We start from the raw sequence: 26,773 nt of genomic DNA on the forward strand, positions 1-26,773 counted from the left end.
CCTTTGTGCTCTTGGGGTGACCACTGTGGTTTAGTACCAGCTGCAGAGAGCCCTAGCCAAACCTCAGCTCTGGCCCAACCCCGCTGGGAATGAGTCTGGGTGGGGAGGGTGAGTGTCTCTGAGGCCAGGGAGAGGAAGATGGAGGGGGCAGTCTCTCTCAAGACTTGACTATAGACATGGAAAGGCAGACAGGATCCCTCAAAGTGTATCCACTGTGTTACTCGATAGATGAGATGGTACACACACACACACATACACATACGGAGATACTTCAGCTCCCTTAAGGTTTGAGGAACAGGAAATAAGAATTTGATGGGTGAAGAAGGAGAAAAGATTTAGTGGTATTGTAGGGACTGCAATATTCTGGGTTGTGTTTGAGACAGGGGCCTCTATATAGCCCAGGCTGTCATGGAACTTGACTCAGAGATCTACCTGTCTCTGGCTCCCAGTGCTCAGATTTTAAAGGCACGCACCACCACATGTCCATCCAGGAACTGTATTCTGATTACTTTGCAATGGAGAAGACAATTTAAGTAGAAGACAGCAGAGACAGAGACAGAAAGGCAGAACTGTGGCACTCAGATGCAGGAGGGGTCTCCACTGGCACTGAGTCTGTACGAGCACTGGAGCCTGCACCTGCACTGACGCTCCACCTGCACTGACGCTGCACCTGCACTGAGACTGCTGTAACAACACTGACTCTGCACCTGCACTAGGGTCTTCACCTGCACTGAGTCTGTACCAGCACTGAGTCTTCACCTGCACTGACTCTGCACCTGTACAGGGGGATCTCCACCTGCACTGACTCTGCACCTACACTAGGGTCTTCACCTGCACTGAGTCTGCAGCTGCACTGGGTCTCCACTGGCACTGAGGTCTCCACCCGCACTGACTCTGCACCTGTACAGGGGGATCTCCACCTGCACTGACTCTGCACCTGCACTAGGGTCTTCACCTGCACTGAGTCTGCAGCTGCACTGGGTCTCCACTGGCACTGAGGTCTCCACCCGCACTGACTCTGCACCTGTACAGGGGGATCTCCACCTGCACTGACTCTGCACCTGCACTAGGGTCTTCACCTGCACTGAGTCTGCAGCTGCACTGGGTCTCCACTGGCACTGAGGTCTCCATCTGCACTGAGGCATCTATCTTCACTAGGTTCTCCACCTCCACTGAGTCTGCACCTTCAGTGAGGTCTTTACCTCCACTGAGTCTGTACCTGTACAGGGTGGGAACCTCCTGGGATCAAAAATGAGTGGGGTCTGAAGTCCCATGGTTTTGTCCTTCAGCAGGAACTATCTAGGTGATACGGTCTGGGACTCACCACAGGGAAGTGTTGGGGATGAGGTGAATGGAGGATGCAAATGAACGACATTCAGCCATCCCATCCCATGGGCTATAGACAGGAACTAGACACACTGTAAGGAGGGGCACCCCAGTTGGATAAGGCCCTGGAGTAACCCTCAACCTCCACTTGACAGACCAGAGCAAGCAAGGCTGTGTGAAGATGGGAAGCCCTTGGAAAGCAGGAGGCCTTCTAGGGGTGGCTAGAGCAGACCTGAGCTACTGAGCAAGTCCAGAGAAGGGCATCTTGAGAAGGAAGGAAGTCAGTATCCCTAGGCAGAGAAACCGGGGTCTATACACATGCCAAGCCCCAAAGAATAAAGATGCTTACATGCATATGTATATGTAAAAGCATGTGCCTGTCGGAGGCCTGACTTCAGTTCTGGTTTTTGACAGTGTTGCAAGCCTGAGGATACATTGTGTCTTGGGAAAGAAGCCACGAAAGTGGACACAGGTAGAGTTTAGACGGAACCACTCAGAGCCTTCTAACCTTGAAGACCTGAGGACAGCTGGATTTGAGGGGAAATGGAGGAGGCAAAGTTCACAGCGCCAGTGGCAGCCCTGCACTGGACCAGAGCCCTGTGCATGATGTCCCTGGAGTGTCCATTTGGGGGTCTGCTCTTGCCACCCTGGGACCCACTGGAGAACTCCTGTGTGTCAGGTGAAGCCAGGCTCTAGGGGACAGGAGCTCTGTGTGAAGCTTGGAGACTGAAATAACAACACAAGTACCAGCACACACCCAGGAGGAGACAATCACATTGTTTAACCATCAGTCAGCAGGGACGTTGGGCATAGGGCTAGAGGGGTCCTGGGAGTCCCTTCTGGCCATAGGCTAGACCTTAGCTTTCTTTCCAGAATCAGGGAAGGTGAGGAGGTGTGGCCAGGACAGTGGCTCAGAGCCACTGGCAGAACTTCAGTATCTTCATAACCTGCCAGAGGCAGGTCCTGCACAGCCCTCTGGTCTGGTCTCCCTTCAGGGAGCGGCCTGGTCTTAAGTAGCAGGTCATTCCTCCAAGGGACAGATGTGTCACAGAGCTTAGACTCTGGGGAAAGAGGGCTGGAGTCCTGAAGCAGGGGAGACCATGTTCCAGCATTCTTAGTGCCCCAGGTGGAAGGAGAGGAAGGAGGGGTTCATTTTAGGAAGCCACACCCACAGGCACTAGGGAAACCCTGAATGGAGGATGGGCTGCAGGCCCACCCTTGCAGCACCTGTCCCCAATATCTGCTGGGATTTTTGGCATTTCTCTCTTTATCTTCTTTGTTACTTTGTTCTTCCACTCTTTAAATAATTAATATAATTATTTTTTTAAATACAAAATACACAGTGTCCTTTCTCTTCCACTTATTTGGGGTGACAGGGAAGTGTTTTAAATAAAGGTCTCAGCTCTCTAATGGGTCATAAGTGGGAGAGCTGGAGGCCCAGGTACCACCCTCCCCCTGGGCTATCCCGGCACCCACTGGTTCACCCCAGCCCTGTGTGCTGCCTGACTTGAGGCTTGAGATGCCTGGCCCAAGGCCCTCTAAACGATGAGAGGTCCTCACGAGAGGTGACATGGAGTCCATGCTGTGTGACTCCAGCTGGACCTGGTTTTGGTTGACAGCGTCAGAGACAGGCCTAGCCCATGAAGCAGACAGGCCCCAGAAGCACCCCTCCCCGTCTTGTGGGGGCTCCCAGGTCTGCGAAGGAGGCATCCAGCACGGGCAGCTGCTCCAGTACAGGCGTGCGCACCTCCAACACCGTCCGGCCTTGCTGGGTCTTCACAGGGGAACAGGGAAGGAAGATCTGTGAGCACGGTGAGGCCTCCCTCAATGGACCCCTGACCTCAGCCTCTGGCTCGCCTCTCCTCTGAGAATCTCACCCACATGCAGATGATTCTGGATGCATGGCCTAGTGTGTCAGTGTGTACCCGCTCTCAGGGGCATATGTTTGTAACCTCTCTGTGCCTCTGCTGGGCATCTGGATGTGCACAGTTGCACGAGCTTGTGTAACTCCATGTAAGGCAAGTGTGTGTGCAGCCATGAGCCCACACAAGCTTGGCTTCCATTTTCCCCACCCTCCTCTTTAGCCCTGTAAGCTCCCTCCCCTCAGGTGCATCTGGCACTGGGAAAATGTACTCCTGCCTGCTAGGTCTCTAGGCACCCTGCTGAGAGTGTTTCCCTCTCTTCCTGTAGCCCAAATCTGGGACCTGCCACCCACCCAGCATTTCTGGTTCCCACCTGACAGCCATCTCTGAACTCCTTGACATAAGGGCTGGTCTCAGGGCTCAGCTCATCCTCGTTGGCTCCTCGGAGTTTCAGGGGACCATCCTGGGATACTCCAGAGCAAGGGTAGGAGACATCCTGGTGGGCAGAGACGCTGAGCAGCCGCAGGAAGGTGAGCTGGACCACGCCCACTGGGGAGCCCTCGGAGTCCACGTAGGAGAACTGGAGAGAGAAAAGAGTCAGGGGTGACAATGACTGCTCTGGGGAACAGCCACAGACGGGATAAGGACTGGCAAACTGCTGTCTGGGGATCCAAGGAAACGTGACAAAGGTCACACAAAACGATGGACAAGGGTGGGCAGACTGAGGGCCAGCAGCTCGCACCTGTGTGACGTCATCCCTGGGTGTGACACACGTCTCCCCTCCTGCTGTGAAGTTGCAGAACACCCGGAAGGCATCCCGAGCACAGCCCTGGTTAGGGTCAACCCAGTATTCTCCTGTAGAGGGAGAAACATGGAGGTCAGGGTTACAGAGGTCTCATGCTCTAAGAGACCCCTCTCTCTACAGACTTCCTTCCCTTGCTCTACCCCAGTGTCCCAGCCAGACCCACAGCACAGTCTGCCACTGCTTTCCCACTCTGTCCATCCTGAGCACCTTGCAGCCCTCCCCGATCTCTGGTTGGTGCCTGCATCTCTAATACTGACTCTGGGCTGCCCTGCAGAAGGACGGCGATGTGTAGATGTAACATGTAGCCATCTATGGATTCAGGTGCACATGTACACGTATATGTGTCTGCTCTCATGGACACTCGTGTTCACAGGCAGAGCCCTATTGGCTGCTAGGACCCTGAAGCACATCACCCCACTCCTACATCTTCATTAAGATCCCACTCCCAGCCGCCACTTCTCTGTGCCCCGCCAGGCCCAAGGCTGGTGCTGACCATCAGGAAGCTCTGGGTGGCACAGCTTCAAGTCCTGGCAGGTGCGAGCAGGGCTGTCCTGGGTCCCCGCCGGCCTCCTCATCTGCTCGATCTCCTCCCGCAGAGAGTCCAGTGAGCCAAAGATCTCCTCCAGCCCCGCAGGACTGCCCGGAGCACCGCCAGTGGGCACAGCCTCCTCATCCTGCATCAGTTTGCTTCCGTCCACGGAACGGCGGGTCTTCTTGGGCATCTGGATGGGCAGGGGCTGGATCACCTCTCCCGGGGGGCCCTGGGTGGAGACAGGGGGAGTACAGTGAGGTCCCAGTGAGAGTAAAAGGTAGGTACAATGGGTGGCTTACAGCCAGAGCAGCAGGTACCGCTGGCTCCTCACTCACCGGGTGTCCTGGAGGGCCCTGGACACCCTTCTCTCCCTTGGGTCCAGCCGGGCCCTAACAAAAGAATTAATAAGATCAAGGAGGGGTCAAGAGATCAAGTATAGGATCAGGGTCACAAAAGGGTCAAATTGGTCTCTTGGCAGAAATGAGGGATTCCCCACTGAGACAAGAGAATGTGAGGCTGCCCTGGAGAGACAGGGTTAGGGCCAGATCAAGGAGGGCAAAAGTCAAGGCTAATAGATCACTTACTGTGGCTCCTTTGGCTCCTTTGGGGCCAGAGGGTCCCTGTAAATGAACAGGAGGGGTCAGCTCAGGAAAGGGCACAGGACTGGACAGACAAAGTCATGAGTCCAGGAGCAACACAGAGACATAGACAGGAGAGACCGTGGCACACAGAGGCCTGGATGGGGAGTCTGCAGTAAGCTTACAGGATTACAAGGAGGAGATAGGGTACTTACGGGCAGGCCAGGAGGCCCTCCAGGACCGATGGGGCCAGATGCTCCTGGGATACCCTAGAACAGCACAGGGAGAGGCTGGCTCTCAATCCCTCCACCCCACAGACCCGTTCCTGTCCCCACCCCACCCCTGACATCTCTAAGCATAGCATAGGGAGAGGATGGGTCCTTCAATCCCTCCACCCCATAGACCAGTTCCTGCCCCCACCCCACCCCGACATCTCTGAGCCACATCCTGTACCCACCGTCTCTCCCTTCTGTCCAGGTGAGCCCTGAGGTCCAGGGAGGCCACGGTCGCCCTTCTCGCCTTGCTCTCCAGTCGGCCCAATCAGTCCAATGAGACCTGGGTGACCCTGGATAAGGGGAAAGGTGGACAAAGAGATGCTAAAAGAATGCACTCCGGTAAAGAAGGGCAAGAAGGCAGAGACAGACGCAGGCTCTGGAGAAAGCTTCAGCTAGAATAAGAACCCGCGGTCTGGGCACTGGAGGCCAGAAGCAAAACAATGGGCACTGAGCAAGCATCCCTGTGGGATGTGGGGCTGAGGCATGTGACCCCGTATCTTCTCTTACCTTCTCCCCCTTGGCTCCAGCATCACCTCGGAGGCCAGGAAGCCCTGGGGGTCCCTGTGGGGAGACAGGAAGTCACTCTCCTCAGAGGTGGATCCAAGTTCACTTTCTACTCCCTCCCTGGCTCTGGCCAGTCCAGGAGACCCAACCCACCCATATAGTGAGTCGCTTACCACAGGACCTGGGGGCCCAGCCTGGCCTGTGGCTCCAGGGCGGCCTTGCTGACCCTATAGATTAGAAAGAACACCCCAGGGTCGGGAGGATTGTTGATACATTATACACCGCCCATGGCCGGCACCCTCCTCCCAGATCCTTCACGCTGCAACTCACCACTGAACCCGGGAGCCCCCGAAGACCATCAGGGCCGGGCTTTCCTGCTAGGCCTGCAGGACCCACAGGGCCTGTCTTTCCCGGGGCCCCCACAGCACCAGGGTCCCCCTGAAACACACAGAAAGAACTTGTCCTCAAAGGCAGAGGAGGAGACAGAAGAGGAGTAAAGTGGAAAAGTTGGAGCTCAGGAACAAGGGTAGGGGCTCAGCACAGAAGAGGTGGGTATGAGGAACATCTGAACACAAGTCTGGGGAGGAGAACGCGGGCTAAGTCCCGGCACCAAGGGTGGCCTGTCACCTTAGCTCCCTTCTCTCCTTGCCGTCCTTCTGGACCAGGAGTGCCAGCAGGTCCCTGAGGAAGAGAGCAGGAAAGAAATGTTAAGGTGGTAGCCAGCCCGACTCAACTCAGCCCCTCCCATCATTGTGTACATGCGTGTGTGTGCACACATACACACTAACATGCATACACACACATACTTATGCTCACATGCAAACATGCATACATATGTGTGCACACACACAAACGGACATACAAACATGCACACAGAGAGGACCATTCACAGACAGTGAAGACAGGAGCAACCACGCCCACAGTTAAAACAGAACCTCACTGCCTATGGTGAAGAGCCGCTGGGCCACTTTCCCTCATCCCACCGCCTGCTCCAGCAAACTAAGAGGCTAAGCCCTTCATCCTGGACCCACCTTGATAGGTCAGTAAGTAACACCGATCAAAGCCCGGGGACAAAACCACACCAAAGATGGCCAGCTATGCATACCACACCCCAGCCAAAGATAACCAGATACCAGCATCTCCCTGCCCACCCCACCCCCCACTGTTGTCTCACCTCTGTCCACCCAACCCAAGGACGGGCAGCTGGATCGACTTACCCGCTTTCCGAGGGGTCCAGGGGGCCCGTTCTCCCCGGTGGGACCAGGGGATCCCTGAGGAGGGAAGACGAAGAGAGTAAGTAGGCCTCAGTCAAGAGACCTCTGGGGACAGGTAAGGGGAAGAGAGGGTTCACTGGTCACTCACAGGCTGTCCTGGCTCGCCATCCTCGCCTCGGTCTCCCTTAGCACCATCCTGGCCCTGAAGGGATGAAACAAAGTCAGAGGAGGATCCCCAACATGGCTGACACCTGAGCCAAGGTTCACTCCTGCCACCTGCCGAGTTACCATGCCAAACCCTGGCTCCTCGAGACCCAGGCCCACCTACCACACAGAGGCCAACCGATGATGTGCCACCATCTTAGCCTCTACCCCTCCCTGGATAAGACTTACCCGTGGGCCAGCTTCTCCAGGGGGGCCAGGGTCCCCAGGAAAGCCAACAGGACCCTAATCCAGAAGGAGAGCAAGGTCAGCACCCTAGCTCCCTACAGTCAGTCAGGGCCCTCGTCACGCTTGGAAGACAGTCACCTGGCCCCTCTTCCCTGCCTCATCCCTTGCTTTACTCTGCTTTCTCCCCCAGGAGACCATGCATTCATAACCTCGCTCCCAGGCATCACCCCATCCCTGGGTCTCCACGTTCCAAAGTGCCGATGCCCACACCCCCCAGTATTCCAGGGTCTCCCATTCCTAGAGCCCCCCATTCAGCCCCCAAACTCACAGGGTTCCCCTTGGGGCCATCGTCGCCTGTAGGGCCTTTGGGCCCCGGTGGTCCAGCCTCTCCCGCCTGCCCAGACTCTCCTTTCTCACCACGCTCTCCACGTGGACCCTGTAGAGCGAGGGAAGGGGTCTTGATGTCAAAGACAGCCTCAGCCACCCCCCAGTCACTCGATAACAGCGGGACAGTCTGAGTCAGGCCAATAGGGGGTGTCCTGGCCCCTCCTCCCTTCAGGGAAATGGGCATGAGCCTGAGAAGGTGAGGATACAGTTGGAGGGCAAAGGGGTTAGAGAGCAAGGCCTCAGAGCTGTCACTCACCTTGACGCCCGGCTCGCCCTGGACGCCTGGAGACCCTGACTCCCCCGGTTCGCCCTGCAAACAGATGAGTATCCAAGTTTCCCTCCCAAATCCTGACAACCCCACGTCTCAGTCAAGAACAGGCAGAATTCTGACCCTCATGCCCTGTCAAGTCTAGTACATTCACCTCTCCCCAGTTACCTTTTCTCCAGGGGGACCCAAGTTTCCAACACCTCCAGGGGAACCTTGTGGGCCCTGGAAGAGGAAGGAAAGCCATTTTTAGGAGGTGCAGAGGCCTGACTGAGAGCCCAGCAGGGAGGCAGGGTCCCAGCACTGTGGGGCTCCTCTTGGTGTCTGAGATGGGACTAGGGTTTACAGTGTAGGGAAAAGGAGGCAGAGGATGAATTGACTTACATCAGCACCATTGGGTCCAGCGGGGCCTCGAGGTCCTGGAGGGCCAGGGGGTCCCTGCGTGGGTGGGGTATGAATGCATTAGGGTGGGGCAGAGAGGGAGAGGAGGGTCTAAGGATGAGCAAGGTGGGTGAGCAGAGATGCAGGCAGAGGGCAGATGGCGGGGCTGCATGCACATCATGAGGTCAGAAGTGCAGCCTCAGGCTGGGGACTGGCTGGGTGGTGGGGGAGGGGAGGAGGGGGACTGGACAGGAGAGGGTCACACTCACCATAGGCCCCCCGTCTCCTGTTTCTCCCTTCTCCCCAGAGGGTCCTGGCAGGCCCTGTGCAGGGACAGGAAGCACAGACGCAGGTGATCAGTCCTTGTCTCTCAGCCCCGCAGCAGCGGGTGGATCCTCTGTCCCTACCTCCCAGTCACCACCAGCAGGTGACTGGCAGGTGCTCCCAGGCCCACCCTGAGCCCACCTCTCAGGCCCTGTCCCCAGTCCTGCTCACCTGTAGGCCGATGGGTCCCGGGGGTCCATTGAACCCTCTTGTTCCTTCATCACCTTTGGCTCCAAAGTGTCCCTGGGGTCCCCGAGCTCCAGGCTCACCATCAGCTCCCTGGAGCAGGACACAATGGTAGGTCATGGGTCAGCTGTCCTCCATCTATAAACCCACCCAGACTTGAGCACCAGGCACAAGGAAGTGTGGGAACCGAGGCAGGCTGGAGTCCAGGGTGTGAGGGTGGGGCTGTGTGGAAAGCCAGAGACACTCACTGCAGCTCCAGGTTGCCCCACAGGACCGATGGGACCAGGAGGTCCGGGAGGGCCCTAGGAAGAAAGGAGAAATCAGAGATGCCAGGACAGGCAGGAGTGGGTGTGGTGGTAAGGGCAACAAGGGAGGGATAAGGTTAAAGGCCAGGAGGCCAAGTGTCAGGGTCACAGATACTTACATGTTCACCCTTGTTTCCTTTGGTTCCCTTCTGTCCAGGGTCTCCCACCTCACCCTGCAGGAGAAGGTAACGGGATGGATGAGAAAGGAGATATGCAAATTAATAGAGGTCAGAAGGTCAGCAGTCTCCAGTGGGGAGAAGAGTGGACACATCTGTAGGTTCTGGTTCCCTCACCTTGTCTCCATCCTCTCCAGCCACGCCTGGGGGTCCTGCGGGACCAGGAAGCCCCACGGGGCCCTGCACCCCATCACGACCAGTGGGACCAATAGGGCCTTTCTCACCCTGCATGAAACAAGGGAAGAGGTAATGGCTTGGATGCAGCCTCACCTTCAAGTTCCCCCCCACAAAACACCTTGGTAGCCATTACTCCTCAGGCTACAACTCACAGCCTCCTGCCCCCAGGCTCACCGGCACGCCTTTCTCTCCTGCTGCTCCAGGAGGACCTTGTGGGCCTGGACGTCCCGGGGGACCAATGGGGCCCCCTGATCCTGCTGCACCTCGCTCGCCAGGAGAGCCCTGAGAGAGAGATGGAGTCAGACCCTCCAGGAAGGGGGACTCCAGGACCCCTGACCATAGATCTTGGGACAACAGAAAGTTGAATGCATCCTGACTTACCCCGAATTCCCTCATGTGTAGGCCCATGGTTCCTGCCACAACCTGCCCAGAATCCTCCCTCCCCAACCCCTTTTCTGGTTCCTGCCCACTGTCTCCTGGGAGCCCCAGACTCACTGCGGGGCCAGGAGGGCCAGCTGGACCTTCATTTCCTTTCAAGCCGGGTCCGCCCTATGAACCAGATTTAGGGTAAGTGGTGAGTGAGAAGGCAAGACTTCACAGGCACGGGGCCCCAAAAGACATCCTGGGAAGTTTGGGCTTTGGGGAGATGTAGGCCCAGTGAGAGAAGCGGGGTATAATATCAAGGGGCCCAGGGATGAGTGACCATATCCATAGGCTGTTAGCTTTGGGGGTCACACTCACAGCAGTGCCTGGAAGGCCTCGCTCTCCTGGGAAGCCTCTCAGACCAGCAGGACCATCCTTCCCTGGGGCCCCAGGAGGACCAGGGTCACCCTGAAATGAAAGGAGGGATGTCAAGTCATAAGTTGAGCAGAGATTCTGGCCCCTTAGAGCCACACTGGCCCATGCCTTGCAGCCCCCTTCCCAGCTCCTCTCCATCGGCCCTCACTGACCTTGGTTCCTTCTTTCCCAGATGTTCCAGGCAATCCTTGCTCTCCAGGAGGTCCTGGGGGGCCAGAGTGACCTCTCTCCCCCATGGGACCACTTTCTCCAGCTGTTCCCTGGGAAAATCACAGTCTAAACTCAGTTCCATCTGCCCTGAGACCCCACTCTGCATCCTCCAAAGTGCCAATCGAGGGCCCAGTAGTCTTGCCCAAAAGCCACGGGGAAATTGTTGATGCTCTCCTGGCTGCCACTGGGGCTTCCCACCCTGGTGTGGAGTGGCCATGCCACCTTGTGTCACAGCCAGGAAAAGTTTCAGGAGAGACAGAAACAGAGACAGAGACACAGAGAGACAGAGAGAGACACCTGGGAAAGAGCTGAAATTTGGGGTCTCTGCCCAGGCAAACAGGTGTCAGAGCTGAGTTACTGGGGGAGGAGGCCCGAACTCCAGTCTGGGGTGCATTTTCTCCTGGGGGAAACATACCTGAGGTCCCACCACTCCGGGCGGGCCTGGGGGGCCGGTCTTTCCTTGGAATCCCTGAGGGGAGAGCCAGAGTGACGTCACAGCCAGATAGGACAAGTGTGGGAGACAGTGGGGCAGGCCCCAAGTTCTAGGCTCCCAGAGGAAGCACAGCACCAGGGCAGCTGACTCAGCAAGATCCAAGCCCCTTTCTCCCCACACACCTGGAATCCCCTCCTTTCCCCACACCCCAGGATCACTCACCACTTCTCCTCTCTGGCCGGGGTGTCCCGGAAGCCCATCCTTCCCTGCAGGGCCCTGGAAGGGAGGTTTGGGGTCAGAGGGACTCTTGACACAGAAGACGAATGAGGGAGAAGGAAGTGATGTGGGTCACAAGTCAGCGGTCACCTTACCGGAGGGCCTTTGGGGCCAGGAAATCCATTGGGGCCTTGAGGTCCAGGAAGACCCTAGAGACAGAGATGGGATGAGTGGAAGACAGGTTCTGGATAGAGGAACGCATGTTTCTTCCCCAGGGAACACGGGAACAGAGCCTTTAAGCCACACTCACCCTCTCTCCGGGTGGCCCATGGGGACCGTCACCACCTGATGTTCCCTGTGAGGGAGAGGAAGTCAGGGAGTGAGACGGGTGTTTATCAGGCATCCCCGAGGAAGAGGCAGAGTGTGGAGGGGAGGGGTGTGGAGGCTCGGCATCAGGAGACAGATTCAGCCTTGCAGAGCCCACTCACCTTAGCTCCAGATTTCCCAGTGGCACCTCGAGGTCCCCGCTGACCCCTTGGACCCTAGGTAGACAGAAGGCAGATGTCAGAAACATCCTTGAGTCTGGAGGAGCTCACCATGTCACTGAAGGTGATCTTGAACATCTGATCTTCTTGCTTCTACCTGATTCTACCTTGTCACACTCAACTGATGGAGTACTAGGGATGAACCCAGGGCTGTTCACACTGTGTGGGACTGGGGATGAACCCAGGCTTGTTCACACTGTGTGGGACTAGGGTGAACCCAGGGCTTGTTCACACTGTGCAGGACTGAGATGGAACCCAGGGCTTGTTCACCCTGTGCTGGACTGGGGATGAACCCAGGGCTTGTTCACCCTGTGCAGGACTGAGATGGAACCCAGGGCTTGTTCACCCTGTGCAGGACTGAGATGGAACCCAGGGCTTGTTCACCCTGTGCTGGACTGGGGATGAACCCAGGGCTTGTTCACCCTGTGCTGGACTGGGGATGAACCCAGGGCTTGTTCACCCTGTGCAGAACTGGGGATGAACCCAGGGCTTGTTCACCCTGTGCTGGACTGGGGATGAACCCAGGGCTTGTTCACCCTGTGCAGGACTGGGGATGAACCCAGGGCTTGTTCACCCTGTGCAGGACTGAGATGGAACCCAGGGCTTGTTCACCCTGTGCTGGACTGGGGATGAACCCAGGGCTTGTTCACCCTGTGCAGGACTGAGATGGAACCCAGGGCTTGTTCACCCTGTGCAGGACTGAGATGGAACCCAGGGCTTGTTCACCCTGTGCTGGACTGGGGATGAACCCAGGGCTTGTTCACCCTGTGCAGGACTGAGATGGAACCCAGGGCTTGTTCACCCTGTGCAGGACTGAGATGGAACCCAGGGCTTGTTCACCCTGTGCTGGACTGAGATGGAACCCAGGGCTTGTTCACCCTGTGCAGGACTGGGGATGAACCCAGGGCTTGTTCACCCTGTGCAGGACTGAGATGGAACCCAGGGCTTGTTCACCCTGTGCAGGACTGAGATGGAACCCAGGGCTTGTTCACCCTGTGCAGGACTGGGGATGAACCCAGGGCTTGTTCACCCTGTGCAGGACTGAGATGGAACCCAGGGCTTGTTCACCCTGTGCAGGACTGAGATGGAACCCAGGGCTTGTTCGCCCTGTGCAGGACTCTACCAACTGAGCTACCGCCCAGCCCACCTCTTAGATTTTGAGCCTCTAGGTAACAGGTGTCAGCCCATAGCACTCACCGTGGGGCCCCGTTCTCCCCGAGGTCCCGATTTCCCAGACAGACCCTGGTGGGAATAGAGTCAAGCAAGCATTATACAAGGCAAGACTCCCACAGTGGCCCCTAGGGCCCCCTCTGGCCCCCTCTGCTTCCTCCCTGTGCATCCTTCCCCCTCCCCCCAGCTTACCCGAGCTCCCTTCTCTCCACTGGCTCCAGGAAAACCAGGGAAACCCAGAGATCCCTGGACAGAATGGAGAAAGAAAGAGGGGTAAGGGGGGGAGGAGCCTAGGAAAGGCCAAAGCAGGGGTGGGGGTGGGGGTGGGAAGAGAGGCCATCAAGACAGCAATGGCGCTGCCTGGGCCCTGCCAACAAACAGGTTGCCTTAGGAAGAGCCCTACCACCCACAGGCCTCTATTTCTCATCTATTCAATGGGAGTCAGTCAGCTAAAACCTCCCTAGGGAACCCCACTCATATATGGTTCCTGGGGTCAGAGGTCAAGGAAGGGGCAAAGAGGAGCATCACGGCACCTTGGGGCCCTGGCGTCCAGGGTAGCCAGGCAGACCAGGAACACCTAGCTTGCCCTGTGGGAGGACAGAATGCAATCAGGAAAGACAGGGGCCACAGACATCTAGCAGCAATACTCCCCACAGAAGCCCCGCCGGCTTCCTGGCTCCTTCGGTGTCCCACGAGTCCCCCAAGCCCATCTCTGCACCTCAGCTCCTCTGTCTCCTCAGCCACTCCTGCTCCTTCTCCAGGCCCACCTCCCCCCAGCACCCACCACTGTACTACCCAGCCAGACCTCTCTCCCTGAGGGGGAGCACCAGCCCAGCCCCTCCCTGAGATCCTTCCCTCCTAGTGCTCCAGGCACTGTCTTGCCCGGGAGGATACAGAGCTGTTGTAGGGAACAGGGGTTCTGTAGCTCATAGCCTGGCTCTGTCCTTCACTGGGGTTCAAAACCATCCTAATCACCCCCCCCACACACACACACAGCTGCAAAAAGCCTCATCTAGGAAGCTGACTATCATGGGGCTACCCATAGAACTGACAGGACAGGGCCACGCCTTCCTTTCCTCCTCGAGTCCCCTCCTCACATTGTCACCCCAGCTCGCACCCCTAGCCCCCCCGTGTCCTCCCTGTGCCTGTCATACTGATCATTTTTCTTGACCTCCTATGTGCCACCTCAGGCCACTGGCACCCAGCAGATACCATGAGTAGAGAGGCACAGTTAATTCACAGCTATTTTTGATCAAGCACCAACTTCTAGTTGGCACCCAGTGTGCCAAGTGACAAGGCACTCTTTCCCATCATCACCTTCTCACCCATGAGCCCAGTGGGCCCAGGGTCTCCTGTAGGTCCAGTGCGCCCTTTTGGCCCTTCAGGGCCATCTTCGCCCCTGGAACCAGGGACTCCAACCTCGCCCTGAGAGGAAAGTGGGAGGTGAGTGTTAGGGAGAGATGGGTCTAGGCCCTCCATAGAGAGGTGGGCCCCAGCAAGGCCGGCTGGGATTGGCAGGTGTCTGAGAAGACACTGCAGGACAGCAGAGATGCACAGAGGGAGCACTGTGGCTGGCTAAGGCTGCCATCTCCCTGGGGCCCAGCTCTAAAGGGGGCGGGGCAATGGAGGGAAAGCTTCCATTTCAAGGGAGCACAGGATGGCTCAAAATGGAGAGCGGTAGGACAGGAGATGGGGAATCGGGTGAGGACAAATGGACGGACAGTCAGACATCTACTCACCCTGTCTCCTTTCACTCCTATGTCACCTTTGAACCCAGGAAAGCCATCCTCGCCCTGGGAAAGACAGAGGTGAGAGGGCACCACAGAAGGTGAATGGTGGGGGAGCTGGGTGAGGTCAGAGGACAAGGGTAAAGGGTAGATTTCAGAGATGAGGGCAGGGGGAGCACTGAGGAAGAAGAGGGAGGTGGAGCACTGAGGGAGAGAGGAGGGCAGGGGAAGCACTGAAGGAGAGAGGAGGGCAGATGGAGCACTGAAGGAGCAAAGGGTTGATGGAGCACTGAGGGAGAGGAGGGCAGGGGAGCACTGAGGAAAGGGAGGGCAGGGGAGCACTGAGGAAAGGGAGGGCAGGGGAGCACTGAGGAAAGGGAGGGCAGGGGAGCACTGAGGAAAAGGAGGATGGGGGACACTGAGGGAGAGAGGAAGGCAAGGGAGCACTGAAGGAGAGGAGGGTTGGGGGAGCACTAGGGAAAAGAAGGGTCAGGGGAGCACTGCAGGAGAGAAGAAGGCAGAGGAATACTGATGGAGAGGAGGGCAGGGGGAGCACTAATGGAGAGGAGGGCAGGGGGAGGTACGTGGAAGCCAAGAGAACACTGCTTACCTTTTCACCCTTGTGGCCCTTCAGGCCCCGAATTCCATCCACACCCTAGGAACAGAGGGAGGGTATAGATAGAGAGATCAGCTAAGTTAGGTACTGAGTTCTAGCGTCCTGGCCCCCTTTGTCTTATTCCCTGGTAGACAGTTACCTTGACGCCTCGAGGGCCTGGGTATCCTAGAGGACCCTGTGGTCCAGAGGGGCCCTGCAAAAAGAAAGGGGGACTTAGGAAGGGCCTGGGGATGCCACCACAAGGGCCTTAGGGGGAGGGGGAAATGGAAACCCAGCAACCACACTGGGTGTTGGGGTCACAGGACTCAGATAATGCTCAGAGCCAAGTGAAGAATGAGACAGGAAATCCCAAGGACTCTGAGCACGTGCTCCCCAGTCTGAAGACACCTCAGACAGGAAAAGGAAGTGTGGAGGGAGGGTCTCACCTGGTTCCCTTTGGTTCCAGGGGGACCTTCCTTCCCTGGGTGACCCTGCAAGAAGGAGGCAGAGAATGTAACTGCTGGGCCGTGTCAACCTCCCAGGAGTCTCTGTGCTCTTCCAACCCAAATTGCTCTGTCAGCCAACACAGCAAGAATCACAGCAGGCCCCATGAGTGACCTTATAGCCACCCGGAGTGACCTTCCAGCAAAAGGTACACACTGGACAGACAGTCACTTGCACAGATGAAGCTTGCAGGCTGCATACTGGGGGGAGTAGAGGCAAGGACCACTCACCGGGAGTCCATCTGATCCAGGCATGCCAGGGAGGCCTGGTTTCCCACGAGCACCCTGCAGGAGGAAGGGCATGCTCACTAGAGGGATTAGCTCTCCACAGCTAAAGTCCCAGGAGAGAGGGAGCGCTCCTCCCTAGCCCTAGAACTTGATGCCCTGAGACTCAGTCACCCACCTTCTCTCCATGAGGGCCGATGGCTCCCTGAGGTCCGGGGAGGCCCTGCAGGTAGAGAAAGAGAAGTCACGGGAGCCTCAGGGCTGAGATGTTCTCTAAATCCCTAGTAAGTGCTGGAGCAGGAGGGCCCGATGCCCTGTCCCCACCCAGAGTGTGACCCGGGCGAGGCCTAGATGATGTCACTAAGCTTGGGAAGACAGGACCACTCACCTGGGCCCCAGGAGTACCCTGTTGTCCAGGAGGTCCTGGCTCTCCTTGAGGTCCCTAGAAACAAACCAGAGGGGGCCAGACCCAGCCCAGGCAAGGGTCAGGCAGGGGTCGGAGGATGGTGACAAAACAGAGAAGACAGAAAGCTTCCAGGGTGGTCCAGAGGACAGGGCAGGAAACAACGGGAAGGGGTTCAAAATGGCAGCCAACAAGACTGGGTGGGAACCTGCAGGGGAAAGGGGGGGTTCTCTCTGCCAATCACTCACCAAGCTCCCTTTGGGGCCATGGGGACCGTCCATGCCTCGGACTCCCTGAAACACAAGACTGGGTAAGCAGGCTGGAAGCTGGGGCCAGGCCAGGAGCACTGTGGTTTCTGGGAAGCCTGGTCACCCCAGAGGGTGGACAGCAGATGCCCGATCAGACCGCGCATTCATCTCAAACCCAGTCTGGCCCAGCCAGCCAGTGCGTGTGGATCTGCAGGGTGTGGGTCTGTGGGTTTGAGGGCTTGTTTTGTTTTTCTTGAAGATTTTTGTTGTGTTTGGCTACAGTCAGAGCCCTGGTGCACTGCACCATGCGGTCCACCAAGTGCTTCTTGTGGGGAAGCTAGAGCAGAAATAACCTGGGCAGGAGTGGGAACCATCACAGACAGAGAGGAAGAAACAAAGTATCAGGAAGGGTGGGGAACTGGAGAGAGCAGGGGTAAGGTCGGGGCTGGAAGCCCGGGTGTCACTTACCGGCGGCCCAGGAATACCAGGCGGGCCTTTAGGGCCAAGGAGTCCTCTAGGTCCCTGCATTCAGAATTGACAGGGACAACATCAGTGGGGTGACAGGGAAATGTGTTTCCCTTTGTGCACATTGTTTCCTGTGGCTTCCCCAGAGCATCTCAGACACTCACCGACTCTCCAGGCAGCCCCCGTGGCCCAATCTCTCCATCATCACCCTGGAAAAGGAAGGCATACGGCGGAATGAACCAACCTGGCTTCTAGACTTCTCCTGAGTCCAGCCGCTGCACTGACCAAGGCACTTACCCTCTCTCCATCCTCACCAGGAGGCCCAGGAAGACCCTGAGCACCCGTATCACCCTGGAAACGGAGAGAGCAGTGAAAGGGGACCCCAGGTCCCTCATAGGGGCAGATACTGATCCCTTCCCTGAGCTCCCAGCCTCCACGACTTACTCTGAGGTCCCAACTTCCCCTCTAGAGATCAGTCCCCGTCACTCCAGCCAGCACCCTTCACACTCACCCTTTGTCCCTTCTCGCCAGGTAGCCCTGGAAGTCCGTCGAAACCTCGGTCACCCTAGGAAGAAGAGGGAAAAATCAAACGGAGGGTCCAGCCCTGTCCCATCCCTTCCTACTCAGTCCTGGATGAGGAGGGACTGTATCCCACGAGGAACTCATGAGCCCTGGGGGTGGGGGGGCAGGCAAGGCAGATGCAGGCATCACAGGAGGATAAGCGTGCTACCTTCACGCCAGGTTCTCCTGGCATCCCACGGGCTCCATCAGCACCTGCTCGGCCCTGGGGGGGGGGTGCAAAAAATTTGTGAGAGCGGGAAGGGACATAGCCCCCTCTCCTCTGAGCTCCATTTCCATCCCTAGAGGACTCACCCTTCGTCCAGCCTTGCCAGGAGGGCCTGTGAGGCCCTGAGGTCCTCTGGGGCCCTGGTGAAGGGAGAGACAGGGATGGTTAATGGGCACAGAAGAGAAACACTGGGCTGAACATCAGACGTGGGGGTGGTCACCTGTGGGCCCAGGTCTCCAGATTCTCCCTTCAAGCCAGGGCTCCCAGGCTGACCCTGTGAGAGAGACGATAAACTCGTGGAAGGGCACAACCAACAGCTCCCCACCACATCTCCCCACCTAAGAAGCAAGTCAACTTCCGACCTGGTTCTTTGACCGGATTATCTACAACTGTGCACACCAACAGAGACGCCACTTTAACATCCAACTCACTCACCAATGGTCCAGGGCGGCCCGTGTATCCCATGGGGCCAGGGGGCCCACGGAGTGCCAGCTAGAGGAGCAGGAGGGACAGAAGGGGTGAGGAGGAAGCAATGTGACCAAACCCCCAGAACCCCAAGTTTGCCTGTCCTCCCTCTAATCTCCCTGTGACCTTCACTCTCCTCCATCTCCCCTCGGCCTCAGGAAACCCACCCTCTTTCCACACCGGTCTTCCCTTTCCACCACATACCTCCCTCTACCAGTCTGCACCCCTACCCTGTCCCTGCTCACCCGTGCCTGCTGCAGAATCGCCTGGGCCTGGGCCTCCTGGGCTGCCACCACGGGGCCCTTGTCACCCCCACTGCTGCCAAACCGGAACTGAGGGGCAATGGAAGATTCAAGTTCCCCTCCAGAAAATCCAAGGGCCCTCCAAGCCAGAGATGCCCTGCAGTGTCTTGGGTGTGCCCTGGCTCTGGCACAGCACTCAGAGGCTTCTAGAATCTCACTTCCTCCCACCCTTCTCCCCACGGCAGCCTCTTCAAGACCCTCCTCTGGTTCTTCACCACTTAAAACGTGAGATCTTTCTGCCCTGATTTAGACGACCCATGTTTGCTTCCAGGTCCAAAGAGACTGTACTCTTCCCACCCCTAAAAGATCAGCTGCTTCGGCTGACGCTATGAGCTCCAGGTCCTCCCACTGTCATGGTCCATGCACTGAGACTTCAGGTGTGCACCGTCATGCCCAGCTTTTCCTCCACAGCGTTCTCCGTTAGTTCTTGGTGAAACAACCCTCCGCCCCCTACCCTGAACCTGTCCCAAAGCCCAGAAGATAGCTCACTGGAAGCATCAGAGATGTGCCGGGAGGACCAGGGGGTCCGTCTGATCCAGGGAGCCCTGCTCGGCCAGGGGGGCCCTGAGTGGGAAGGAGGGAGAAAAAGGGGGAGCCAGGATCAAGTTAGGGATGTGACATCATTTTGAAATTCTTCCCTATAGGACAACATAGACATCTCTAGATCTCTTTGATGCTCTGCCCTATGAAGAAAACATGGAGGGGGATGCTAGATCACGTTCTCTCCAATCAGAGAGGGCGCCCACACTTTAGGTTGTGGGGAGTACAGTCAAGTCTTTAATTAGCCAGTTGATAGGGGATTACTGAAAACAGCAAGTGCCCCAGGGGTACAAGTGGCTCTTTGCAGCTACCCCAGCCCCCAAAGCACTCACTTACCCTCTCACCGGGGTCTCCAACCGGGCCTGGGTTCCCCTGGATGCCAGGGGGTCCAGCTAATCCCTGAAGGACAGAAAGAAGGAAAGTCAGATGTGCACATCAGACAGAAGGTGGCGCATGCGGCTGGGGTTCCACAGCAGAGGTGTGGGAATCCGGGGCTTGGATGGGAAGGGCTCTTGAGAGTGGAGACTTGGATGGACCTAGGCAAGCCACAAAAGGGCCTGCAGGAAATGTCTCTAGCAAAAGAAAGGGCTGCTAATATAATATACTCACCGCTGGGCCTTCTGGGCCTGGGGGTCCCTCTACAAACATACCCTGTGGAGTCAGATATCCAAAGTTAGAGGCCTTGGGGCCAGCACCTATCCTATTACTTCCTCCTCCTATCCACCCCCCCTCAGTTCTGTGACCAGTGTGACTTACAGGCTCCAGCACTGCAGGCTCTCCCTTCTCTCCCTTTAGCCCCCGGGGTCCGTGGGCAACCTGAGGGAGACATACATGTAACCCCCAGTGGGGCCTGTGAACAGCCAGGACACCAGGATGGATCCACCCCAACTCCAGCCTTCACTTGCAGGAACTCCTGCACACCACCTCCAAACCCTAAGCCCTGGTCCCTGGTCCACCAAAGCAAGCTCATGCTGCCACCCCAAAAGTCTTGCTCCTTTGGATTCCAAACCCCAGCATTCCTCTTATGGGGGACCCCACCCTGTCACCAAAGGCTCCTTCTGACCCCAGGAATTCTTAGATTCTTCTCCATCCTTACCCTGTTTGTCAAGAAGTGGGTAGGTTTATTTCTTGGGTGTAAGGCAGGGAACCACATGACAATCTGATTTTAAAAGCCATGGGTTTATCTCCAGAAAATAAAAAGTGTGTGCCCTAATGTATAGACAAGGTAAAATTGCCCAGAGGGGCTGGAAAGACGGCTCAGCAGTTAAGAGCACTTTGTTGTACTCACAAAGGATCCAGATTTGGTTCCCAGCACCTACATGGTGGTTTGCACCATCTTTAACTCCAGTTCTAGAGGATCCAACACCCTGATCTTCTGACCTCCATAGGCATCGAGTATGCATGTGGTGTGCACATACATACAGACGTATACGTGTTTGTGTGTTTATATTTATGTGTGTGTAGTCGAAACACACACACAAAGGAGATCTAGAGAACCCTTGTCACTGATATCCCAGATTCTAGCCTCCTGACTGGACTTTGGAAGAATACAGCTCTTGGGGTCAGTTAACTAAACTTTAGAAGTAACTCCCATAATTCCCTAGCTCCCTTCCCGGCAAGAGTTCTGTGCCTCCCTTCTCCTCCCTTATGATATACCACCCCCCTTACGTCGGCCAGTCCCTCCCTCCCACTCTTCCACCCCAATTCTCACTCTAAGCGCTAGGCCAGACCAAAGATAGCAACAGAGAGGAACAAGGTCATTTGCTACCACTCCACACCCCCCAAACCTCCCTCAACCCCCCCCCCCCAACGAAGACTGTTAGCATCCTCCCCTCCACCCCTACCTTGGCCAGTCAGGCATGATCAGTTCCCAAATTCCAGCTCAACCCCAAGTACTCAGAAAGAGGCACAAGGCAAAAGCAGCAAGGGTGGCCATAAGGGATGGGCAGGGCACAGCGTTAGGCAGCAGCAGCAAGGGGACAGCTGTGGCAGCAAGGCAGGCAAAGGACAGAGCGGAGCCAAGGGGAAGCAGTCCAACAGCCAGGGGTGTTTGAAGACCTGGGAAAATCACTGAGGAGGCAAATAAAGGGACACCCACTTATGCCAGAGCCAAGAAAAATTAAACATGGCCAAGATGGCTAGAAAACACAGTGAACAGACAGGAAATGCTCAGAGAGACAGGAAGCAGCCAAGAAAAAAGAATCGAGGAAGTGGATCTTCAAAAACAGCATGGCTATCATGACCAAGAGAGAAAAGAAATTCAGAAAAACAAATAGAAAGTGACTCTCGCAAAGAGAATTAAGAAGATGAAAGGCAGGGTCCAGAAAACACACCGACAGCAAGGTGAGGACACACAGGAAATGGCCATGATAAATATCTAGGTCCACAATGGATAGCCTTCTAACTCTGATCATCTGAAGTACCCAGGAGTGGCTTATTGTCAAAGAAAACGGACACAAGACATCAAGAAGATCAGAACACAAACAAACAATCCCTTTAGTTCAGCCTCACACAGTCACCAAGAGGGACATTAAGGCTACAGAAGACAGAGAAACACAGACCAGAAGTGGCCGCAAAGGTTGCAAGCTGCCACAGGGAAAGCTAGAAACTCTGCCGTCACCATGGACACAAAGTTGTTTTGACCAAGAAGAGATGAGTGAGACAGATGGGCACTGGGCACAAGCTTCTTATTGACTGAACAGGTTTGTAACATCCATCTTGAATTAGACAAAGAGTGGCCAAAAAAGAAAAGAAGTAGCCGTGGGATTGAAAAAAGTCCACTTGCCACAGACAGAGGATCTACAGGGAACCACGGGTTAAGACACGGGGCAAGAGAAAGCAGAAAGTGATCTTCTCAAGCAACACAGACATCTCATGTGACAGGAATGTGACAAACCAACAGGAAGTAGCCCACAGCCAACAAGGACCAAACAGGAAGTAGCCCACAGCCAACAAGGACCAAATAGGAAGTAGCCCACAGCCAACAAGGATCAAACAGGAAGTAGCCCACAGCCAACAAGGATCAAACAGGAAGTAGCCCACAGCCAACAAGGATCAAACAGGAAGCAATCCATGTCGCATCTCCTGATGGCAAAGGATGGACCAGGAGCTGCTTCCACTTACGGCTCCTGATTGAGCTGTCTCCGCAGAGAGGGCAGGGCCAAGCTCGGTCTCCTCACGATAATCATCCCCATAGCCATAGGTGTAATCGTAGAACCCTGCTGGGGAGTCTGTGCCTCCCTCCCCATATTCCTCTGCCTGGAAACTGTCAGCTGTTGGGGAGACCTGGAGATCTGTCTGCTCCTTCCCAAGGACCAGGAGGGAGGAAGGATAGATGGAGGCATTAGACCTGAGAGCAGATGTCCTCTGGGTCCCAGGGTTTGAAAACTTCTAGCCCAAAGGATCCTGAGGGTCGCTGGGTCTGGGGTGTTCTTCCCCAAGGGATCAAGGGGAGACTGAATGGAAATGGGATGACTACTAACCACAAAGTGGATGTTTGGAAATGGGTGTGGTTAGAGGAAACAGTAGAAAACTAGGATGGCCGGAGGGCTGGACACAGGACAGTCCATAGACATAATGATAGATGAGGAGTCCAAAACCAAAGACAGAGAGAAGAAAGTGAGAGTGCTGGACAGAAAAGGGACCTGAGAATGGTGAGAATGGTGAGAATGGCACCGTGGCACAGGAGGAACTCACTGAACACCAACATGGAGAGTGTACTTTAGAGTCAAAAGACAATGAGGCGGCCATGACATCAGAAGAATTGGCCATACTTAGACAAGCAGATAGAGGTCTAGAGTGACCGGAAAAGTCTTAAGTAGGAAAATGAAGAGCCCTCCGGCCAAGGAGGCATGGCTCCTCAAAATGCTGTGGGGTTTGGGGCCCTCGGCTGGGATGAGGCTGGGGATGAAGTTACCTCTTCAAGGAATGGCAAGGGGCTGGACTCCAGGACTCCTTCCTCTTCGCCTGGGGTGGGGTACTAGCCCCAAGGGGAGGGGGAGAGGAGTGGGGGGAGGTGAGAGAGTAGCAGAGAAGAAAGCAAAGCTGCCACCTGTCCTCACCACAGGCAGGATCTGGGATGGGGGTGGGGGAAATCGCAGATCTTGCAGCCCCTTTGAGGAGAATCAATCTCCAGTGTCTATAAATTGGGGGCAAAGATCTGGATGCCCCGTTCTACCTGCCGATAACCGCTGCCTCTGGTCCTGGGGGAAGCCCTGGCAGTGGGGGAAGCTGCCCGTCGAGCTGGGTGTCGGGAGGGGGGAGGCTGGCCGAGGGCTTTGCCAGAGCCTCCAGCTGGAGAGGGCCTCCGGGCTGGTGAGGGGGGCGCCTGCCTGGTTGTTGACCTCTTGGCAGGAGGGTTAGACTTTCTGGGAGGGGTCCGACGCCCCCTAGGGGAAGGGGGAGCCCTGTGGTTGGAGCTCTGAGGACGCTGCAGTGGAGAAATAGGGGGGCAGGCAGTGAGCAAGTGACCCTCCATAATCTAGTGTCCACCCCAGAAGCTGGGGTACAATGGGGTGTTAACACAGAGGACACTGATAGGGAGAGAGGTGAAGGGGACCCTCGAGGTTACCTGATAATCAGGGGCTGTCCCCGTAGTCATCACATCGTAATAGGGGGGTTCGTAGTCATAGTAGAGAGACTCAGTGGGCTGGGAGCAGGGAGAGGGACAGACAGGATGGGAGATTGGGGGGGATAAGGTGATGGTGCGGAGGTTGGGAAAGGGGGTGCAGGGTTGGAGAATGAGGGTTGTAAACAGAGGAGAGGTGACAGCAAGGTAGAGAGAAGGGGTGGGGGGGGGGAGAAGAGAAAAGAGGAAATGGGTTCCCATGTGGATGGAAGCAGACATGATTAAGAGATTGACCCTTCAGTCTTCAGACTATCCCAAGAACACATCTGTCACCTGAACTCCTAGGCCCTCCAACCCACACTTCTGTCCCTCTTCCCACTGTGTCCCCGAAGCACTTGGTGAGCCACAGACACTGTTCCCTGAGATCCCCTCAACCCCCAGTCCCTCCTTACCACCACCCACCCCCCCGCTTGGTACCACGGCTCAGCTCCAGTTACCTGTCCCCTCCTCCTCGGGGCTCACCTGTCCCCCTATTATTTCCCAATCTCTTAATTCAAGAAAGAGATGGGAAACCTGAGGCAGATAGGAAGAAGCTATCACACGGGTAGAAGCATGCAGCTTCCACCAGGGATTCTTCTTATTATCCTTTTTATTTTTAAATGAAAATAAAAAGGCTGATGACTGAGGACTGGGAGGAGGGCATGATGGGAATGGGGAAGTACAGCTGCAGACTAACAAGAGGACGGGATGGAGAATGGACCAGTGAGGATGGACTGCTATGGGGGACAGTCCTAGAGAAGCCCAGTGCCCTCCCCACAGGCTGCAGTTTCTGTTTGCCCAACTCCCTCACCTGCTTCTGGGGCTCCTGGCTCTGTGGCTTATGAAGTCTTGCTGGTTCCTTCTTTGGAGATCTCTGGGCTCTGTGAGGCTTCTGAGTCTGAGGGCTGTCCCTCTGTTCTCTCTCACATTCCAGATCCTTCTGCCCACAAGACTGATAGGCAGCTTGGACGCCTGGGACAATGAGGAGCTCCTGAACATCGCCCTGCAGAGATGAGGAGGGAAAAATGACGGAGAGATAAAAGCGGGAGCTCGGAGAGGTATTGGAAATGATCTGGGATGAGGTCTGGGTAGACGGTCAGGCAAGCAAACAAGGCAAGGTGGTGCAGCGTGTACATCCACAGGTGGGTCAGTGGGTGTCTGTGACTAGGCGGCCGGGTAGGTGGATGAATGGAGAAATTGGTTGAAAGAATAGATCGAGTAGTGAACAGGTGGTGTATGGATGGCTGAATAGCTGTATAACGGTCTGGGACTAAGCTGTGTCGTGGGAGAAGGTCAGGATCAGCTTCCTGCAGGGATCTCCATAACACTGAGAAGTCAGGAGGACGAGGACCTTCATCCCTTTCGATCCCATCCATAAGGGATGCCTTGGGTTTCATGTCTTAGACAGTCACTGATGAACCCCGGGTCACTCAGCATGACAGGTCAGATCTAGAACTCAGGCCTTCCAACTTCAGACTGAACACAGGCCATGTGGTCACACATGGGCCTCTCCACAGTGGCTTCTATAGACAGGTACAGCCTCGGGTGCTCCGCCTTACAGCATTAGTGATGGTGGAGGTGTGGGGGGGGGGCGTCCTTGGACAGATCTCTAGAAATGAAGAATCTGTCTCCTTCTGAAGCCTAGTGGCAATTACTTGCATCCACACATGGTGCTTATACACAGGCTCATCTCAAAGCAAAACCAAGACCTCCCCAGGATGTCAGGGACCTTGTACAACTGTGCTGTGTTTTCCTTCACCAATATTCAGAAAACAGTAGCTGCTTATGTGAGTGCTGGGTGACTAGATGGGTAGACGGATGGACAGATGGGGTGGGAGGGTGGATGGGTCAATAGATGTTCAGGTTCAAGAGAATGATGGGGGATGGAATGGATGGGTGGCTGGATGACAGACTCGTGGATTGAAGGAGGTTTGGCTCTATAGGCAGATGACAGATGAGTGTGTCAATATATGTATGAGGAGAGAGCTGTCTGGGTAGATGGTCAGGCAAGCAAATGGATGAACAGGCTAGGTGGTGCGTGCATCCGCAGGTCGGTCAGCGGGTGTCTGGCGAATAGGTGGCTGGCTGGGTGGATGAACCGGAGTTGGGGGCTTGGATGCATGCATGAGGGGTTGTCTGTGGGTGACTGGATAGTGGAGCATGCACATGAACAAGTAAATTGATCGAAGGGGGCTGGTGAGATGGCTCAGTGGGTAAGAGCACCCGACTGCTCTTCCAAAGGTCCAGAGTTCAAATCCCAGCAACCACATGATGGCTCACAACCATCCATAACGAGATCTGACTCCCTTTTCTGGAGTGTCTGAAGACAGCTACAGTGTACTTACATGTAATAAATAAATAAATCTAAAAAAAAATTGATCGAAGGAGTAGATCTATTGGTGAACAGGTAACATATGGATGACTGAATAATTAGCTATAAACTATATCTATATAAGGGGGCCTCTTGCTGTCCACTGAGAAAACCCACCCTGAAGACAAATGGAAATAAAAAACCATGGGAAGAGAAATGAAGGTTTAAGCCTAGGAAGACAGAGGGCTGGAGCCAGAAGCACGGCCACGAGACATGGGGATGGCATCACTCTTCTCGGACTTACTTCAAAGACTTCGTCGTCGAGGATGTGGGCACCAAAGATCACCACCCCGTGGGTGTCCAATACCGGATGCACACTTCTGGGAAGGGGCCGGGTGACTCGCTTCTTACAGTCCACAATGAGAGTGACAGACTGACCCTTCACAGCCACAGCCACGTGGTGCCACCTAATCGTGGGGTAAGAAGTTCACGTGGTTTACTTGTGAAATTGGGGAGTCGGCAGAGCTGGGCCACAGC

General features: G+C 55.9%; 1 protein-coding gene across 3 annotated transcripts in view; it reads right to left on the minus strand.

Annotated features, from left to right (window-relative positions):
* Positions 1-2,093: 2,093 nt before the first annotated feature.
* The window catches only part of Col11a2 (collagen type XI alpha 2 chain), a 29,130-nt gene continuing 4,450 nt past the window's right edge, over positions 2,094-26,773 (minus strand). The window contains exons 5-67 of one of the 3 annotated variants that reach the window (XM_021186095.3): positions 26,541-26,703; positions 24,737-24,928; positions 23,890-23,967; positions 23,236-23,298; positions 22,443-22,622; positions 20,076-20,135; positions 19,929-19,970; positions 19,656-19,718; positions 19,269-19,343; positions 18,723-18,809; positions 18,448-18,504; positions 18,233-18,286; positions 18,099-18,152; positions 17,956-18,009; positions 17,737-17,790; positions 17,523-17,576; positions 17,390-17,434; positions 17,229-17,282; positions 16,761-16,805; positions 16,498-16,551; positions 16,288-16,332; positions 16,116-16,169; positions 15,828-15,872; positions 15,542-15,595; positions 15,397-15,441; positions 14,799-14,852; positions 14,377-14,484; positions 13,593-13,646; positions 13,252-13,305; positions 13,087-13,131; positions 11,833-11,886; positions 11,655-11,699; positions 11,500-11,553; positions 11,351-11,404; positions 11,111-11,164; positions 10,638-10,745; positions 10,429-10,518; positions 10,183-10,236; positions 9,862-9,969; positions 9,628-9,735; positions 9,454-9,507; positions 9,278-9,331; positions 9,015-9,122; positions 8,789-8,842; positions 8,523-8,576; positions 8,310-8,363; positions 8,130-8,183; positions 7,815-7,922; positions 7,490-7,543; positions 7,245-7,298; positions 7,100-7,153; positions 6,510-6,563; positions 6,213-6,320; positions 6,056-6,109; positions 5,886-5,939; positions 5,561-5,668; positions 5,319-5,372; positions 5,110-5,145; positions 4,861-4,914; positions 4,487-4,754; positions 3,931-4,043; positions 3,562-3,768; positions 2,094-3,100 (exon numbers count right to left, since the gene is read on the minus strand). In XM_021186095.3, the coding sequence (XP_021041754.1) occupies positions 2,960-3,100; positions 3,562-3,768; positions 3,931-4,043; positions 4,487-4,754; positions 4,861-4,914; positions 5,110-5,145; positions 5,319-5,372; positions 5,561-5,668; positions 5,886-5,939; positions 6,056-6,109; positions 6,213-6,320; positions 6,510-6,563; positions 7,100-7,153; positions 7,245-7,298; positions 7,490-7,543; positions 7,815-7,922; positions 8,130-8,183; positions 8,310-8,363; positions 8,523-8,576; positions 8,789-8,842; positions 9,015-9,122; positions 9,278-9,331; positions 9,454-9,507; positions 9,628-9,735; positions 9,862-9,969; positions 10,183-10,236; positions 10,429-10,518; positions 10,638-10,745; positions 11,111-11,164; positions 11,351-11,404; positions 11,500-11,553; positions 11,655-11,699; positions 11,833-11,886; positions 13,087-13,131; positions 13,252-13,305; positions 13,593-13,646; positions 14,377-14,484; positions 14,799-14,852; positions 15,397-15,441; positions 15,542-15,595; positions 15,828-15,872; positions 16,116-16,169; positions 16,288-16,332; positions 16,498-16,551; positions 16,761-16,805; positions 17,229-17,282; positions 17,390-17,434; positions 17,523-17,576; positions 17,737-17,790; positions 17,956-18,009; positions 18,099-18,152; positions 18,233-18,286; positions 18,448-18,504; positions 18,723-18,809; positions 19,269-19,343; positions 19,656-19,718; positions 19,929-19,970; positions 20,076-20,135; positions 22,443-22,622; positions 23,236-23,298; positions 23,890-23,967; positions 24,737-24,928; positions 26,541-26,703 (4,768 nt within the window). In that variant the 3' untranslated portion in view covers positions 2,094-2,959. The remainder of the gene's footprint in view (positions 3,101-3,561; positions 3,769-3,930; positions 4,044-4,486; positions 4,755-4,860; positions 4,915-5,109; positions 5,146-5,318; positions 5,373-5,560; positions 5,669-5,885; positions 5,940-6,055; positions 6,110-6,212; positions 6,321-6,509; positions 6,564-7,099; positions 7,154-7,244; positions 7,299-7,489; positions 7,544-7,814; positions 7,923-8,129; positions 8,184-8,309; positions 8,364-8,522; positions 8,577-8,788; positions 8,843-9,014; positions 9,123-9,277; positions 9,332-9,453; positions 9,508-9,627; positions 9,736-9,861; positions 9,970-10,182; positions 10,237-10,428; positions 10,519-10,637; positions 10,746-11,110; positions 11,165-11,350; positions 11,405-11,499; positions 11,554-11,654; positions 11,700-11,832; positions 11,887-13,086; positions 13,132-13,251; positions 13,306-13,592; positions 13,647-14,376; positions 14,485-14,798; positions 14,853-15,396; positions 15,442-15,541; positions 15,596-15,827; positions 15,873-16,115; positions 16,170-16,287; positions 16,333-16,497; positions 16,552-16,760; positions 16,806-17,228; positions 17,283-17,389; positions 17,435-17,522; positions 17,577-17,736; positions 17,791-17,955; positions 18,010-18,098; positions 18,153-18,232; positions 18,287-18,447; positions 18,505-18,722; positions 18,810-19,268; positions 19,344-19,655; positions 19,719-19,928; positions 19,971-20,075; positions 20,136-22,442; positions 22,623-23,235; positions 23,299-23,889; positions 23,968-24,736; positions 24,929-26,540; positions 26,704-26,773) is intronic. The other 2 variants (XM_029471625.2, XM_029471626.2) reach the window with 2 other exon arrangements.

Source organism: Mus caroli, unplaced genomic scaffold (genome assembly GCF_978045245.1).
Source record: "Mus caroli unplaced genomic scaffold, Mus_caroli_1 scaffold_18, whole genome shotgun sequence".
In the NCBI taxonomy this organism is placed as follows: Eukaryota; Metazoa; Chordata; class Mammalia; order Rodentia; family Muridae; genus Mus; species Mus caroli.